The sequence below is a fragment of the Octodon degus genome, unplaced genomic scaffold (genome assembly GCF_000260255.1).
Source record: "Octodon degus isolate 3935 unplaced genomic scaffold, OctDeg1.0 scaffold00174, whole genome shotgun sequence".
NCBI classification, from domain to species: domain Eukaryota; kingdom Metazoa; phylum Chordata; class Mammalia; order Rodentia; family Octodontidae; genus Octodon; species Octodon degus.
Genome location: NW_004524750.1, coordinates 4,889,563 through 4,906,712, shown reverse-complemented (window position 1 = coordinate 4,906,712; position 17,150 = coordinate 4,889,563). Strand labels below are relative to the sequence as shown.

The 17,150-nt window shown below is 41.5% G+C and overlaps 1 protein-coding gene across 2 annotated transcripts in view; it reads right to left on the bottom strand.

The window, feature by feature from the left end:
- Nucleotides 1-17,150, bottom strand: part of Nrxn1 (neurexin 1) — a 1,036,478-nt gene that overhangs the window by 167,267 nt on the left and 852,061 nt on the right. For both annotated transcript variants that reach the window (XM_023703554.1, XM_023703553.1), the window contains one exon: nucleotides 16,930-17,101. In XM_023703554.1, coding sequence (XP_023559322.1) covers nucleotides 16,930-17,101 — 172 coding nt within the window. The remainder of the gene's footprint in view (nucleotides 1-16,929; nucleotides 17,102-17,150) is intronic.

The window sequence follows — 17,150 nt, the reverse complement described above, 5'->3', positions numbered from 1 at the left end:
TGTTATTTCATGAAGTTCGTGCCAAAAAACTCCTTAACAAAGCTTTTAAAAAACTAGAAATACATTATACCATCAAAACTGTGCCTTGGAAAAGACTGACCTGTGGGTAGGGTCATGACACTACCATAATGACGTATGTTACCACAGGAGCAGCATTTGGCTAGTCTTTGGAATCAAAAAATAAGGTTAAGAAATATTTTATTTGATAACTAAGCTAACAAGTCATAGCAAATCATATTACCAGGATTAGATAGGTTTTTAAACATTTTTGTATTGTCACATAATATAGATAAAAATTGTAGTACACATGGCACTAGATGTCATATTTCCTACTAGAAACAAAAATTTCACAGAAGTATGCTATTTTTCCTTTCACTAGTACTCTATTTAAAAATACTTAAAATAGAAGACCCACAAGATTTGTAGAAGGAGATAGTCCATTCTATTTGATTTTATGGAAGCAGAAGATCTAGATTCACCTCCCAGGAAGGTACTCACAGGCACGTTACTGAACTTTTCCACGTCTTAACCATCGTGGCATTATGCGGACGATGCATGAAGTGACTTTGAAGAACAGCGTGAAAGAACTTCAGAGTGCCTGGGATCAGTTCCTGGTACAGTGGTGAAAGTACACGGCGGCTGCAACCGCTTCGTGCATGCTATGCAGTCACGCACCATGACAAATGAAGAGACGACATAGAGTGTAGCTCATCTCCCACCTAACGGGATGATCCATTTGATAACCTTGGAGAATTGGTCTCCTGATCTTTACAGAATGAGAAGTCAGTCTGAAGGGCCCCATAAGCTAATTAGCAGCTGGAGTCCGCTGCTTCATATAACTGTTCTTGTTCACATTATTTCCCTTTTTAGAGTAAGTACAAAACATAGACAGAACCTCACCACAAAGCTCAGGGCAAATACAACGGGCCTTCTTATTTTGGTATGACTAAACAATGAAATATTCTAATTATGTTTCATCACTATGTTTAATTTATATCAAGTTAATAGCTTTCAGATGCAGATAACAGTAACGTTCTCTGTATTCAATCCAATTAACAGTAAAGTTCAAAGAATTAAAGTGAAAATGAGAAATACAGGTGAAAAAACGCCACATAATCCAAGGTTACCTTTTGATAAAACATTGTTTAAAAATATAAATCAAAAAAAATAAATCAAGGAAATCTGATTTAAAAAAATATTATATGTGATCTATACAAAATGACTAAATGGGCTATATAAAAGTATTAAAATTTGAACTATATTATAGTACTAGACCTCAGAGAATTCAACACACTATAATATAGCACTCTTCCTCTTTACTAATTCTGTTGGTTCTCACATCCGTCTCCCATTGTTTGGGGGGCTGAAAACAGGAGGCTCACTATGAGTACAGTCTGTGTAGTGAGACTCTGTGAGTGAGTCACTGAGCAACTGTTTATAGGGCTCACTACACAGACTGGACTCATAGTGAGTCTCCTGTTTTCAGCCTCCCAAACGCTAGGATTATAGGTGTGGCCCACCACACCCAGTCTCATTCATTGTCTCAGCATGCCTCGAAAGGCAGGAAAAGATACGAAAGCAACCCCAGGGATGGAACTCTCTTGGCTTACATCAAATGGATTAAGATAATGAAGACTGGAGAAGAATCAAGATGATTTACAGCTTATAACTGGGAAAGTTTTAATTGTGAAAACAGGGCCAGCCAAATAGCTCAGTGTATTAAACCTCCTGCTTAGGCAGATGCAGGGCCTGGAGGTTTGATCCCCAGGCCTGCCATGCCGGTCCCGCCCACGGGCTGTGCTCAGATGGCAATTGAGACTGGGTGTGGTGGCCTGCACCTGTAATCCCAGCTCTCGGGAGGCTGTAAACAGGAGGATCACTGTGAGCGTGATCTGCATGGTGAGACCCTGTACACCGCGCCCTAAATTAAAAAAAAAAAATGTGAAAACATATCTTACTGAGTGTCAAAATAACAGAAGCACAGACAGAACATGATAGGAACTGGGGAATCTCTGTGGAAAGAATGTGTAGGAGCCAAAGTTTTCATTGGCTGCCGGCCCTGCCCCAGGGCATGCTGAGACAGGGAGTGAGACTGGCTGTGGTGGCGCAAGCCTATAATGCTAGCATTTGGGAGGCTGAAAACTGGAGGATCACTATGAGCGTGGGCTGTGTAGTGAGACCCTGTAGGCCCTGTACTAAATAAATAAATGAAGTTTACCATTGGACCCAGTCTCCTGATGACACATGGTCTCAATAACACAAAGTAGGAACTAAAGAGGGTGCATGGTTGGGGGCTTTGTAATTTAGGAAGAATCAGAAAGAAATTGAGATCGGGAATGTACATGTTGGAAGAAATGACCTGATCTGTATTTGTCACTCTGTTTGCCAAGAATTTTTGTCTATCTATTTATCTCTTTAGTACCTGGGGTCAAACTCGGGACCTTGCACTTGCCAGGCGGGTGCTTACCCCACTAAGCTATCTCCCCAGCCCTACCAAGAATGTACTGCAGTGTAGCAGGAGGAAAACACCACGAGATACAACGATCGCATGGTTACCCAGTCAGTCAGTTAACTTCATCTTGTCACATACTTAGAAACCGTGCGGCTTCTCTGGAGCTCAGAGGAATTGAACTGGAAAGCTATGTGCTGCCTGCAGGAGCAGACGTAGGGCCATCTTGATCCTTTCAAAGAAAGCCTGTCCTGCCATGGTGTAGACGTGCCTTAGAACCCTCAGATTTAATTACTAGAGTTGCTGCATGCAGAGTTATCAGAACTGCCTTCTCTATGAGAGCAAGAGCTTTTTGGGGCTATCTGGTAACCCATATTTACTTCTGATCTAGGGATCATTTTCCACCCCGATGCACGTGGGTAAGTGAGTCAATACACAGAGGTGATCCAAAAATACAGTGACTGTTTCAATTAAAAATTGATCACAATGTAAGACATACTGCCACTAATCACCCTCCAAATACCCTGCACCCTCTGAACACACTTATCCCACCATGGTGGGCACTTCATAAAGCAGATCTGGAAATCTTGGCGAGGTTTTTTTACCAGTCATAATAAAAAGTACAGTGAACGTCGCTGTTGAGTGGCATCCAGGGGAAGTGCAGGCTCAAGAAAACATCATGGCGGCCCTCGTCTACCTTGTTATTCAGTGAGCTGGTACCAAGAGACATCTGGCTCTTCCCCAGGGTCCACATGGCCACACAAGGAAAACATCGGGGATCAACGTGGGCCCATAACAGCACAGCTTCAGCCACTCAAGAAAGGACTCCAAAGCTGCTTACGAGTGTGTGTGCAGCAGGCGGGAGCATTTGGATGAGGAGAAATGATAAAGTGTCTTTTACGGTAACACACATTACCCCTTAGTATTGCTTGGTCCCATCATGCACACCCACCTTCCCTTTCTAGACCAGATGAAGGCCACTAATGTCTATGTATGAGAAATAGCATGCTTCTCCTATCTTTGTCACAGCTACCAGTACTACGTTTATGCCATGTGCAGGAAATCCAGTATTTCCCACAATCCCTTACTGCTCTATATTTTCTTTCAAGTTTTACCTCGAACTGTTGTATAGGACACGAAGGGCAGGTTTTTCCTCCTTCCTTTCATTTCTATTCAGGTCTAGTACCTGGAGAAGAGGGCCAGGAAACAGATTCTAACGTACGCTCATGGAAGAACTAAAAGCGAACCTCAGGCTTTTGACTTCCGCTGGAGTTTCAGATACTGTGTAGATCTTAATGTGGGAAAGAATCCAGTAGGGCCAACTTGTGGGTCTCTTGTTGGCTCTTAGAGAACATACATTTCTGAGGATTTTAGTCCACTTCTAGGTGCTGTATCTTTTATCAGTGCTTTCTAATTCAAAGTGGAATGAATATTTCAGAAAAATATCTTAAGGCAAAATGTAAACAAAATTTATATATAAAATATTAAATAAAATAGGGCCAGGGAGATGGCTCAGTAGAATAAGCGCTTGCCTGGCAAGCACAAGGACCTGAGTTCAATCCCCAGGTCCGCCCCCCCCAAAAATTAAATTAAATAAACATGAATTAAATAAAATAAACATGAATTAAAATGCACGATACTGGGATAAATAAAATTAAAACCAAACGTAAGTTTTATGAGTTACTAAAGGTACACCGATACATTAAAATATTTTCTGAAGAATAAGGGCAAACAAGTAAACATTTCAAGTTTGATTATGGTTGTTTTCTCAAAGTTCAGCTAGGAGGCTTTTTCTAATTCATATCATTGGCTTTGCCACCTCAATGAGAATGAATTGTGTTCCTCAATATAATGACTAACAGGATAATTCTAGTTTCTTCAGGTCAAAGAGAAGCAGTTATTCTTATTTCTGCCGGTAAGCCTGCCATGTCCAGCCAGGTGACGATGTTCCAAGTTGCTCGGTTTGTGTCTGATGCATAGAGGTAGGCTTCAATAATGCTCCTTTAGATTCCACTCAGATACAGCCTCCAGGCTTTGCTAATTCCTGAGTGCCAGCGTGGGAGCTGGAGAAAGAGAACGCCCAGGATGACGGCAGCCTAGGTAAAGTCTTGGTGGGAGGGCCGAGACGACTGCTTAAGAGGAAGGCAGAGCCCTTCTTTATCAGGGACATCACCTGTGTCGGTGCCGGGGATGAGGCCGTCCACATGCAGCCAGAGCTCAAAACCTACTTATGGCCTTTATGGGAGACAGTTTAGTACCCAAGCCAGGTAACTAGGAACACACTCTCTACTGGCTACCAAGGTCTGTCTGGTACTCAATTGTTAAAATCCAAATGTCATTCCGACACCCAGCACATCTGAATTGATGACCTCCTACCACTCTTTTCTGTGAGATTTTGTAGAATACAGTTTCTGAATCAAACACTGAACTTCCAGCAGGCTTTCCCTGGTGATGCGTCCCTGGTGTCCTGGCCCGGGGTGGGTAGGCAGTGGTACATGTCTGCTAGGGTCCCAAGAACTCTCTGGGGATTTATCACCACGTATGTGAAACTGAGTCTGCTTCCCAGAAGAAGATAAATTGGTCTCCCTCTGGAAATCTAGTACTTATCCTCAGAAAAAGTCTCCTAGTGGGGGCCGGGAAGATAGCTCAGCAGTCTAAGCTCCTGCCTGGCAAGCACAGGGCCCTGTATTTGATCTCCAGCACCACATACTGTGCTAGACCCTCCAAGGTGGAATGCTGGGGAGGCTGACACAGGAGGATCACTACGAGTCTGAGCTGTGTAGGGAGACCCTGTACCAAATACATTAAAAAAAAAATCTCCTTCTAGATGGCTAAAACCAAGGTAGTATATCAAGCTCTATCAGCACTATGCATTTTTTTCTATGATAAAAGTCATAGGCACAGTAAGAGATTAATAATTAAAGCTAGGGATGGTGAGATAGCTCAGTGTACTAGAGCACCTGCTTAGGCAAGCTTAAGCAAGCGCAGGGACTGCATGCCACACCAGCCCCGCCCCCAGGGTGGGCTGAGCCAGCCAGAGTCTGGGCATAGGGGCGCACACCCCTAATCCCAGTGCTGGGGAGGCTGTAAACAGGAGGATCACTATGAATCTGAGCTGCATAGTGAGACCCTGTAACAACCAAATACATTAAATAAATAATAATAATTAAAGCTAATAATAAAATCAAATAAATATAATAATATATTCTAATAAAGTTGCCAGTACCACTGCCCTTGTACTTTGGTGCCACTGTTAAGAACAAGGGCCACTGTCACACAGTCACTGTGGCCCCATTACAGGGTTCTCTGCACCCGGACAGTGGCCAAGCCTCTAGTGGATGGGCAGCAAATGTATGCGACCAGGAGAAGGTGCACCTATGGGGTAGGATGAGCCAGGTCGGGAGGGGTTCCATCACAAACTCAGAATGAAGCGGGTTTAAGACTTATGAATTATTTCCTCTTAAGTTTTCCATTTAATATTCTCTGACACATGGTGAATTCTAACTAAAGCCATGAAGGTCAGAGCTGCAGATAAAGGGCTAGCTTGGATGTAGTCTGATGGAGGGACTGGAGCTGATATCACTTCAGGTTACACATGAACTAAGTGGGCTGGGACTTGAGCCCAAGCCCAGGTCTTCTACCTTAACCTCCACTGCATCCAACCTGCCTTTAATCTTGCACCAAGTCTGTGGCATGTGGTCAAAGATTAGTCTTTGGCATACATTTATATGTCCTATAGCAGTAACAGTGTTCAAAGGTGGGAACCAAAGTGAAAGCGTATTCTCTTCTGAATATAGACAAAGAATACGCAGCAGAAGGAAGAACAGGGAGAAAAGAGTGTTACAGATCCACAGGGACACTGAATGGTCCTCAAAGATCTAAAAATAAGAACTGATGCAAATTTTCTTGGCATCAAAACCTCAGCACAACCAAACTTGGGGCATCATACAATCAGATGGGTATTGGGAACAAAATCTGAGATTTTTTCATAAGGACATGAGAATGAAGGGGACAGGCAGCAAACTGTCTACTTCTTCAGCAGAGGAGTAGAATGAACTAGCAGTGCAGGGCATTGGGAAGTACCTGTTCTGTGCTTACTCATTTATGAAAATAAACAGTATTTACTGCCTTTCAATTAGCTTGTGGGTGTTAATGCAGCAATGTACATGAGATTATTAGCAGAGCCCAGTGCAGAGCGTCTGCCTTAAAGCACACATCTAAGTCACTGGGGCACGTTCTCGATTCCACGGTGGGCAGGAATCTGCCAGGGTTCTGTGGACATCAGGGGCTGAGGCAAGCTCCACTTCCTCTTCACAGCAAGGCTAGCGTGACAGTGATTTGCTTTACTGAGTCTACTTGACGGATTTTTCAATCTGAACTCAATTTCCATAAAGGATAGGCCTCATCTAATTATGCCCAGGTCTGTTTCCAAACATGGCTGTGACCATTCTGTTCCTCTTTTCAGCAAAGCAACCTTTGCATTTAAAAAAGCTTTGTTTTGTTTTTTGTGTCTTCTCTAGGCATAAAATATGCTCATCCAGGTCTGCTGCCAACCTGAGCAATAAAAATAAGAAACGAGAGGACTGAGGACTCCACATGGACTTTTAAACTGCTCCAGCAAAGGTGACCCTGAAAAATTATTATGGTACATTATCAATTAGTTGACACTATCTCCAAAATGAAGTGAAATGTTCCTCTATTCTGTCTAGTTTTATATCTCATAAATCCAGCTAAAATCCATCATTGGAAATGCATATGGTAATATCTAGACAGACTTGCGTTAGGCATATTCTCTTTCGGATTCTCGATGGGCATTTTAAATATTCAGGGCGCCAATATAGATAATAGGTCTAAGATGACAAGTTCAGTAAATCTTAGCACAGGAAGTCAGCCTTGGCATTCCAGGGATGAGGGAATTCAGGTGCTCTTTCATGCAGCCAGGCTTTTGAATGCAGAAGGATAAATGCCTAAGTATAAAAACAAAACAGACTTCCAAATGTGTAAGATGAAAGTCTGTCTTCGAGGACAATTCTACCCATGAGGCTAAATGTGACACAAAATATTCATCACCATAACTTAAATTTCAATACAAGGCCTATTTACAAGGTTTGCACTTCAACAGATTTCCACGTGCACCATTTCCTTCTGTCTTAATTAAGCACCAACTGTAATGGCGTGGTAGGTTAGGTGACATCGTGGGGTTGCTACAGACACTAAGCTTATGCTCCTGGAATAAGTACGGCTGTTGTTTGTCTGTCTGTTTTTCTTGAGACCTGGCCTTGAGCTCATTATGTAACCCAGGCTGGCCTCAATCTCCCCACAATGTTCCTGTTACAGCCTCCCAAGTGCTGGGATTACAGGGGTGCACCTCCACCCCGACCCAAATATATTTTATAATAACCAAGTGAACATGTGAGTACATATATATTTTTCCCCAAGGTGACTTGCCAGTTTCACAAAGGCAAGGTGTTTTATTTTTAAAAGTATTTTGTCATAGAATTATATAATATATAGAAAATTGAATAGACGGTATCTATAGGTGGAAATCCTCTTTAAACCTTTTATTTTAAAGGACCATTCATCCAAAAGGTGCAAAGAAAAAGTAACAAGTCCCTTGTGCCCTTCACCACCCTTGTTGGTAATTTAAATAACAACATGGAAATTCTTAAAACAACAAAAAATAAGATTGGTAATCAGCTACAGCACAACATACAGAAAATATGCAGCTGCATCCATTTTTACTGAATGCACTTCTTCTGTTCCAGGGTTGAATTGAGCTCGCATCGTACATTAAGCTGTCACAGCTCCTCCTCAGCTGCTTCTCGTGTCTTTCTTTGTCATTCATGTACTTGACATCTGTGACGAATGCTCAGGAGTTACTGTCTAACACGCCCCTCGATTCAGTTTGTCAGCATTGGGCTGAGACTACGGGTGTGCGTTGAGGTTATCAACAGCCCTGAAGCAGTATAGTGCATTCCTAAACGTAGCCTGTCAGGAGGTGCATGGGGGCAGTGTTTCCCTCCGCGGCAGCTTTTCTCAGCACCCAAGATACATCTGTTAGGAGCCAGTGGCATTCTTATAATCATATTTGAGAAAACAATTGTCTTCTGTGTCAAGAGTACAAAATGTGATCTTACTGTATTAAATTATCTACTCTAGTAAAGGCCGCACCCAGAAGGCCCTGTCAGTGATTAGGAGCTGACTATGTGAAGGTTAATTAATGGAACCTATCTTTCATTGGAATGAAATTTCATTTTTTCTTCCAAGATATTAACTGGCTAGAAGATTACACAGAACAGAGGCGTTGGTTTGTTTGTATGGTTTTGATCTTTAGATAAATGAACCTGAGGATGGTGAACCACACCCCTTACAAAACATATGCATAATGTAATACAGAAATGCAAATATATGTGTACTCTATTTTCTAAAGATGGGATATCCTACTTTATTAGAGTAATGGAGAGGCAGAAATTCAAAGGAATTTAAGAAAAGTTCATCAGAGAATGTCTAAAACTGAAAAGAACTCACCTATGTCACGTTTGGATTCCACATGGATCCTTGAAGCCAGGATATCGAATCTTAGGTTTTACCCTGTGCTACCACTTGACCACACTGTCATTGTTTACTGAAGTAAGATGACATCTAATGCCTGCCTACTCCAGGCTTCTATGACTAACACATAGTGGACGACACTATGAGAAGTGATGCAGCCCAGAGGCCCGGCTGCCTTCTGGTCGGCACTCCCATGACAGTGAAGGCTGAGGGGAAAGCGCCAAACAGTCGAGTTGCAAAATGGCTTACTCACACACAAAAATATGCAATGCTGTCCATAAAAATATATCAAGGTTCCTGGGCAATTTCATAGCAGCTCTTGAGAAAATCTGGGGTCAGAGTGTCTGAGAGGTGACTGAGAAGGGCCTGCGGCTATGCTGGGATCGCGACTTCGCCCCGATTAAAGTCAGGTAATTACAAACTGCAAGATGCACGCAAGGTGCTTCTGGATAATAACTGGGCTATAAAAGGACAGTCACACAACTAGACATCTTATTAGTAACACCAAATACAGGACTTGGAGAAGGCATTTGAAGTTTCTGAAACTCTAATTTTATTAAAAGCATAATTCCCCTGGCCTTTAATCGTCAGCTATTCTTATAGTTCTTCTCACTTCATTTTCTAAAAACCAAATTTTATACTTGTGGTGACAGTTTTTTTTATGTCTGACATGATGGATTCTTCCTTCCTCACCAGTAGGTAGATGCACTAATCTAATCTGATTATCCTTTTAACCCAATCCCAGTCAGTTACTTTAGCTAAAGTTATGCAAAATCATGGAAATTCTATTCTCTTTTTAAGGTGAGTTCTCAGGAGTGGGATCAGTACATCTCCTCATTGTGCTGTGAATTTAAATTGTTAAGCCACGTGTACGCTAGAAATGATAATAGGCAAGCTGGAGATGATAACAGGTAACCTACTTAGCAAACTTCTTGATTCCGGTCATGATCAATGATATCTATCTTTTGTTTCTAAGTAAGAACTGATTTGTCCAGGAAAGGCTCATGGAAAATACAAAATGGAACAATTCTCTGTACATCATGTGTTTCTAAGAACACTTAACTATTTCACTGGGATTGAGTTAAATTTAGCTTCAAATATACAGGGAAACTCTGGATTATGGAGCATTTTTTGGCCCTTTGGTTTCAGATGGTGTTACATAGCTGTCCCACCTGGCTAAGACGCAAAATAAGCTAAAGTGAGAAGCACAAGGAATAAAGGAAGTACAAAGACAAGCGGTCCGGCTCCTGCTTCGCAGCATGCCCAGCGGTATCCAAACTGTAGAGACTCAGCACGTATCTGAAGGAACTAGTATTACAGATTATGTCACTCCTGTCAAGAATAAATACTGAAAAATACATTTGTATTTTATGGTGAAAATCGTGTGTGGTCTGACAAGAGAAGGAAATTGCCTGGTAGGGGCTAAGTTGAGATTTTGGATTTGTCCTTTCTTAAAAGCACTCATTAGCTTGGCCCCGCAAGAATCTGGCCAAGTGTTATGAGGCACAATACCGACAGGGAGCCTGCAGCCCACGACTGATTTATGGAAGTTACAGATAGATCTCACTGACAAGTATTATAGGAGGGAACATAAAAACTATTCCCATACATTCATAGCAAAATGAAGTTCAAATGTGAACTAACAGCCCATGACAAGACTTTAACTTTAAAACTAGGACCAGACAGCCTTCTGGTTCCCATACTTTCTTTGTACCAGGAGGAATAATCTCTACACTACTTATGGTTGCTAGTCCAAATAAGCTCCAAGTCTGCCAAACCATTAAAAGAACTTTCTGCTCTTCTTAAATGAGAGAATATTTAAAAGTCCTAATATACCTCCCAGCAAAAGGAACGTATTCCAATACGGACAAAGATGCAGGTCAGGTCCGCTCGGGGAGCCCAACGGTGAGCAGCGCGAGGACAGAAGCCTGACGGCCGCCTTGCCCTTCCCTTCCCTTGGATGCAGTTTCTCTGAAGCGAAGCAGAGAACTTCAGGTAGATTATTTAATATACTACTCAACAGAGCGCGAAGCCCAGCCAACCCGAGCACCACGAAATGAGGAGGGTAACAAGGAGGCACGAGAGTTCTAGTCACTTCTTTCACCCAGGATTTCCCACTGTATTACAAGACTTGCTGTGAAAAATTCAGATTAGCAAACATTTAAGTATGTCACAGGAAGTCAGGCTTTTATGGATTGAAATAAATATCTAGCATTTGTGTTAGTGTATTTTGTTTGAGAGGCAATACCAAAAAACAATACAATGCTATAAAATTTTAATGAAGAATGTAGAAATAATTCAATTATTTAAGTATCAGCTACTTGTCAAGCACTTATTATTACTTCTTCTGTTTCAATCTACCTGAATCTGATCATGTATTCAATCTACCATTTAATCTTCTGAATGGTTTATCAGGTGCCTCGACAAAATTATGTATTTATTATTGTGCCTTCATAGCAAGGAAATGAAATTCATTCAAACACTTCCTGTATCTATACATTTAATTATACCACGAAGGAGGTTTCTATGTAGTTTTGGAATAACGTGTAAGTATTCTAATACTCCAATTTTAATCAAAATAGTCTACAGTAATTTACTTAATTTGCAAATTAAGTTTCTCAAGTAAAAAGAGATCAGTACCTATTAATATTATTGATTAAATTCTAGTGAATATAAAACAAGTTTTTGCAAGAGAATTATTTTTATTTCATGTGTGAAATAAACTCCTAAGATGGATTCGGGTGTTCAACAGAAGTGGCATTCTTGCACGACCCAGTCTCCAGTTGTCACCAGTCGTGTACCTGGGAACTCTTAGTACGGGAAGCGCACCACACTGTGTTGAAAGCGTCATCTCCTGATCCGTCCTCACTAAGGCTTCTTCCTCAGGGGCATAAAGGAAGGCGCCCGTATGCAGAAGCCAAGTCTCAAGTGCAGCGTTGACTTGGCCGCTAGCCAGCACGGCAGCTGAACAAATCACTTCCAGGTTATATTGTCTGATAAATTAAGAAGATCTTTCTATCTTTTAAATTACAGTAGTAAAAATAAAAAGATGTCCTTAATTATGTAACATATAATAAAAATTAGGCTAATTATAAATTTAAAAACTCTAAATCGTAAAATTAATCAATACTTCAGGATCAAAATAGAAAATTCTAAATAAAAAAAGGTTAAATGGACAATAAATTATTACTGAGTTGATATGGAAATACATTAATCAATTAATGCAGCCTACATGTGTAGAATTAAAAGGACAATAATCAATCTGAGCATCCTGAACTCTGAAATGTACTAGTGATGAAAATAATTAAGATTTAGAGCTATTAGTTATAAGACCTTCCAGCCAAATTGGAGTCATGCAGAAAGTACTTCCACCATCTCTATAAAATCTTCCCTGGGACTACTTCTTTCTTTCACATTCCCTGTCACATGATCCCAGACCTTCCTTCCTTCTTTAAACTCTAGTAGTAATTAAACTCTGTATAGCAATCACTCATTTTTGGAGTGTATTTGATTTGGATAGATTTCCTTAATTCTTTTTTTTTTTTTTTTTTTTTGGTGGAACTGGGGATTGAACTCAGGCCCTTGAGCTTGCCAGGCAAGCATTTATTCTACTGAGCCATCTCCCTGGTCCAGATTTCCTTAATTCTTCTTGTCTCTCCAACAGACAAATTAGTTAGCAACCCAGAGCCATCCATGTCTTTGATTTCTCTGTGTTCCTACCATGGAGTTCTACTTCTTTTCACTGTCACTTTTCTTTTCTTTTTTTAAAAAATATATTTGATACAGGGTCTCACTATACAGCCTAGACTCTAGCGATCCTCCTGTTTTCAGCCTCCTCAGTGCTGGGATTACAGGCATGCGCCACCACGCTTGGACTTGGTCACCAGCTCAATGTGTCCAGGAGTGGGGCCGGCCCGGCATGTGGCCCCAGGCATTGGGCCCCGGCCCCCACCTTGGCCTAAGCGGGCATTTGGTCTGCTGACCTGTCTCACCAGCCCAACACCTTCTGGTGAGACACAGACACATGGTAGTGTTGTCCCTGCCTCTTCCTGATAATTGCATCTGAATGAATGTGGGCTTGCAAAGACCCAAATTAAAGTCAGTACTTTATGGTCCTACTATGCTACACACTGCAAAACAGACATTCCTCAGACTCTGCTGTGTATTTCTATTGTTCTTAATTCTTTCGGGTATTTTCTTAGCGATACACAACGTAATTCCTGCATCTCCTACATATTACATTTCTAATCTTGAGCATTTTAAAAGTATCTCTGGAAATGGTCAGTAACCCTAAGCTGTTCCTTTTAGGTAGTAGAGATGCTTTAAATATTAGTTTTATTGGGCAATAAAATGCTGGTTTGTCTTTCAAAGATACTTGAGAGGATTCCACAGTAGCCACGTGAATTCTGAGGTGCAACCCCTAAGGTAAATGGGATGCGCTTAGAGTAATCTTGAGTTTGGGCAAGCACTCTGCTGCTAGCCTTCTTGGATTAGTACTATGGGAATAGGAGGTCTATTTTTACTGACACAGAGAATTTTGCTTCGCAGCTGCAATTAGGGGAAGATCAAGACATTGATGGTACGTTGTGTTCCAGAGCTTTCGGGAGGGTGCGGCCAGCCATGGCTTCTCGGCTCCGCATACCCCTTCGCTGTGAATGCAGCCTAACAGACGCGAGGTATGCTATGCAGAAAACCCAATATTTATGCTAAAGTGTGAAGTGCTGGATTCTAAGGATATTTCATATTCTCCAAAAGTGCATAAAATCTACCTCTACTAATTAGTTTCTTTATGAAAACCTTCCAGACAATTATAGGTAATACTACTGGCCAACGCTTTAGGTGTTTTTCATTAGAGGTATAGTGCACCACCAGAAGAATTGCTTCATATAAAAGCACTTACCACAAAGCCCTATAATGGAAGGTTAAGTGCGATACTTAATTACTAATTTCAACCCTTATTACCTATATTTTGTGGTGCAAGCACTTTAAAAGGAACCAAATATAGTCTTTTGGTTTCTGCTTCTCTGACTATGGGATTTGGTGGTTAAAGCACTAGTCCTGCAGCTTTTCTAATAAATAACAACCCCTCCAAAATTTAAAAATAAAAGTAGCCATACTACAAGCTGATATGAAAGACATATACTTAACTTTGATATTGAACTTATACAGTATCTAAAACAGTTTTGTTTTAAAATCTTGAATCTAGATGACACAGTTTAAAATTTATATTCAACTTTTATGACACTGATGCAGATGAAACTGTAAGAGAGAACAATGTTCGTCATTTGTGTGGCTTATTCCTGCCCCAGCACGATGCTGAGGCTCCAACAGCGCAGACGATTAAGAAGAACTGAATGACAGCAGTGATGACACCTCTGAATTCTTCACAGATTGATCAGCAACTTTTTATATGCACGTATTGAAAGTTTTCATACATGCCATTATTTTCTTGCTGGCAGTCTTTATTTTTCTTCTTTGCTAATATCCGCCAACACAACTGCAAGTCTGGATTTATTAATATTGCCTGAATACTCAGTCTGGATTTATTAATATTGCCTGAATACTCTTTGGTGTCAGGGTACTTCAGAATCTTTGACTAAACATTGAAGTTTGCAGCTAAAATAACTATTTGTAAAGATTAACTCCATAGTTACGATACTGTCCACTTCGAATATTTAAATATATTTTAGACCATGTTTCTTTTTCTATTGAATTGGTCAGTGAGAAATTACATGTACTGAACTATTAACCTATAAAACTAGGAATATTTCTTCAAATGATGCTGCGCCCATCCCAGCACTAGTATTCTAGCAGAACACCAGCCTGCCACCACTGGAGGGGGTGACTTCTGGAGTCCGTGCCACCCAGGGGACACTATCTTCTACGTGCAAAGCTACGTGATTAATCACATAAGTTATAGCAAAATGGTGAGACATGGGAAATTTTAAAACCACGACACACTTACAAAACTGCGTGGATGCGTTAGTAAACGACATCTGAATGGTGTACGCTCCCAAAGCCCACACTGCATTTCTCATTCAGAGATGCGTTGCGCAAGTTATCAAACCAAAATCCCACTATTTATATTTTTAAGCTTAGTTTATCCCAGAAATTCCCAAACTGATGTAAGCGTGTCTGTCGCAGGTCCCTGGTGGTAACCATTCAGAACCTCTAGAACAGAGCTCTTGAAGATAAGGACTTGGGAAGTGCCGATAAGTTACTGAATAAAGTAACTATTTAAATAAAGATATTTTAAAAACTTCCCTGGTGAAGTCAGGGTAGCCCTCAAGAGGCCACTGTCACACGTAATGGTGCCATGAACGGCAGCTCACACCTGCGGCCTGCTCTGCACGGCTGCCGACACACGGAGGCAAAGCCCACACCTCGCACCCCTTCTTCCTGCATGGAGTCAGCGCAGTGACTTGCTCTCAGCGAACGGGGATTTATTAATGCATATTTTAAAAAAGTTACTTTTCTACAATTTTACCGAAATGATAGTTGTTAATTTTTAAAAGTACATTTATACTAAAGTTTCAGTGGACGCAGTAAACGTGATCAGCAGGGGCTGTGTAATGGCGCCTACAAACTTAAGGCCCTCTCCTTTCAGCTCTGCCACTTGCGCATCTTCTCAGAGATGGAGCCAGAAGCCCTCACACACCTGCACAATGTGCTGCCTTCCGGATACCGACTGGGCAAGTATTTACTAAACGCATATTCCCGCTAATGGGGTAATAGAGAACACATATTGTTAATTTTTCTGCTTTTGAATTTGTCATAGTGAAGATTTATTACATTTAACTCACAGGATATTTACAGAGCACTTCTCTCAGAGAGGACTTTGGAATTGGAGCTGGAAGATGCAAGAGTACACGCGTCAGAAGAGCTGCGGGGAGGTTGCCCTGCTGTTTCACTCCATAGTGGAGAGCCGGCCCTGCAGAAGCTGGGTCGCTACATGGTGCCTTCGCTACTTTCTGATATTATGTCCTCTAAGAAACAAATAATTCCAAAGGGATATATATATATATATATATATATATAATTTTTATTGTATAGGACAAAATTTATTTTTTTCTTTATACAATTCTATACTCGGTATGCTATACAAAAAACATAGTTGGGAAGAGAGACAAATGAGAATATGAGAAAATTTCTTACTTGAGACTATGTTCAAGTGCAAGTGACACTGGCTTGAATTTCTGCTCTACCCCTTGTTTCAGTAATTGGGCCGCAAAGCTCATTAACAATGAACAAGATGATGTTTACTTCGCCAAAACTGGCGTGGCACTCGTTTTGCAGACTTGAAGTGAACAGTCCTGGTCTTCCCCCAGAGCCTGTGACGCTCCACAGCCATATGAAGGGGGCCGAGAGGCCTGGGCACACAGGTCCTTGCCACTGCTGGCCTCTGATGCTACGGGCCCGTGCGTGCCTGTGCTCTCGGGCTTCCGCAGGAGCTCTGCGCCTCCCTCCTGCTCAGCGCCCACCTTTCCTGAGTGTGAGCTCCCCGCTGCCACCAAAGGGACACCTCAGCCTGGTTTGTCTCATCAGGAGAGTGTATTATGTATTCCTTTCTTGAGTTTTAGGTTTTAACTTTGTTACTTTTGACAAAGCCTTTCCTTTGTTCAAATGCAAGGATCCAGTAAAAAGTGCTTTGACATGTCGTGCCTTTTATGTGTGCATTTTTCTGCTTTCACGGATGTCCTGAATTTTGCAAACGATATGTGTGCCTTCAAGTTTGTCTATAAAAAGCCATTTGTACATGGCAGCAAGAACAGTTCAGGACAACAGTACATTCACATGACTCTAAAGTCCAAGAAATACTCGATGGTTTCTCAGAAAACCACAATTTGGTGAGGCGGACACAAGACAGCGCTTTGTTTTCCAGGTTGCTTCTCATAAACTCTTGCCCGGATCCAAACGCTCACACTTACCTGCGGGGTAGCGCTCGATCACTGGCCAGCTGTCCACCTGCAGCGTGGCATTTCCACCGCTCCTCGTGAAACGCACTACGTGGTACTTCCCATCATTAATGATTGCGTTGGACTCTTCAATGGCGATGTCATCTGTCCCAACATTAAATTTAACTCCAATTTTTCCTTGGTGCTGGAAGAGAGGGGGAAAGCAAAACTTATATTAAACAAGCATTTAATGA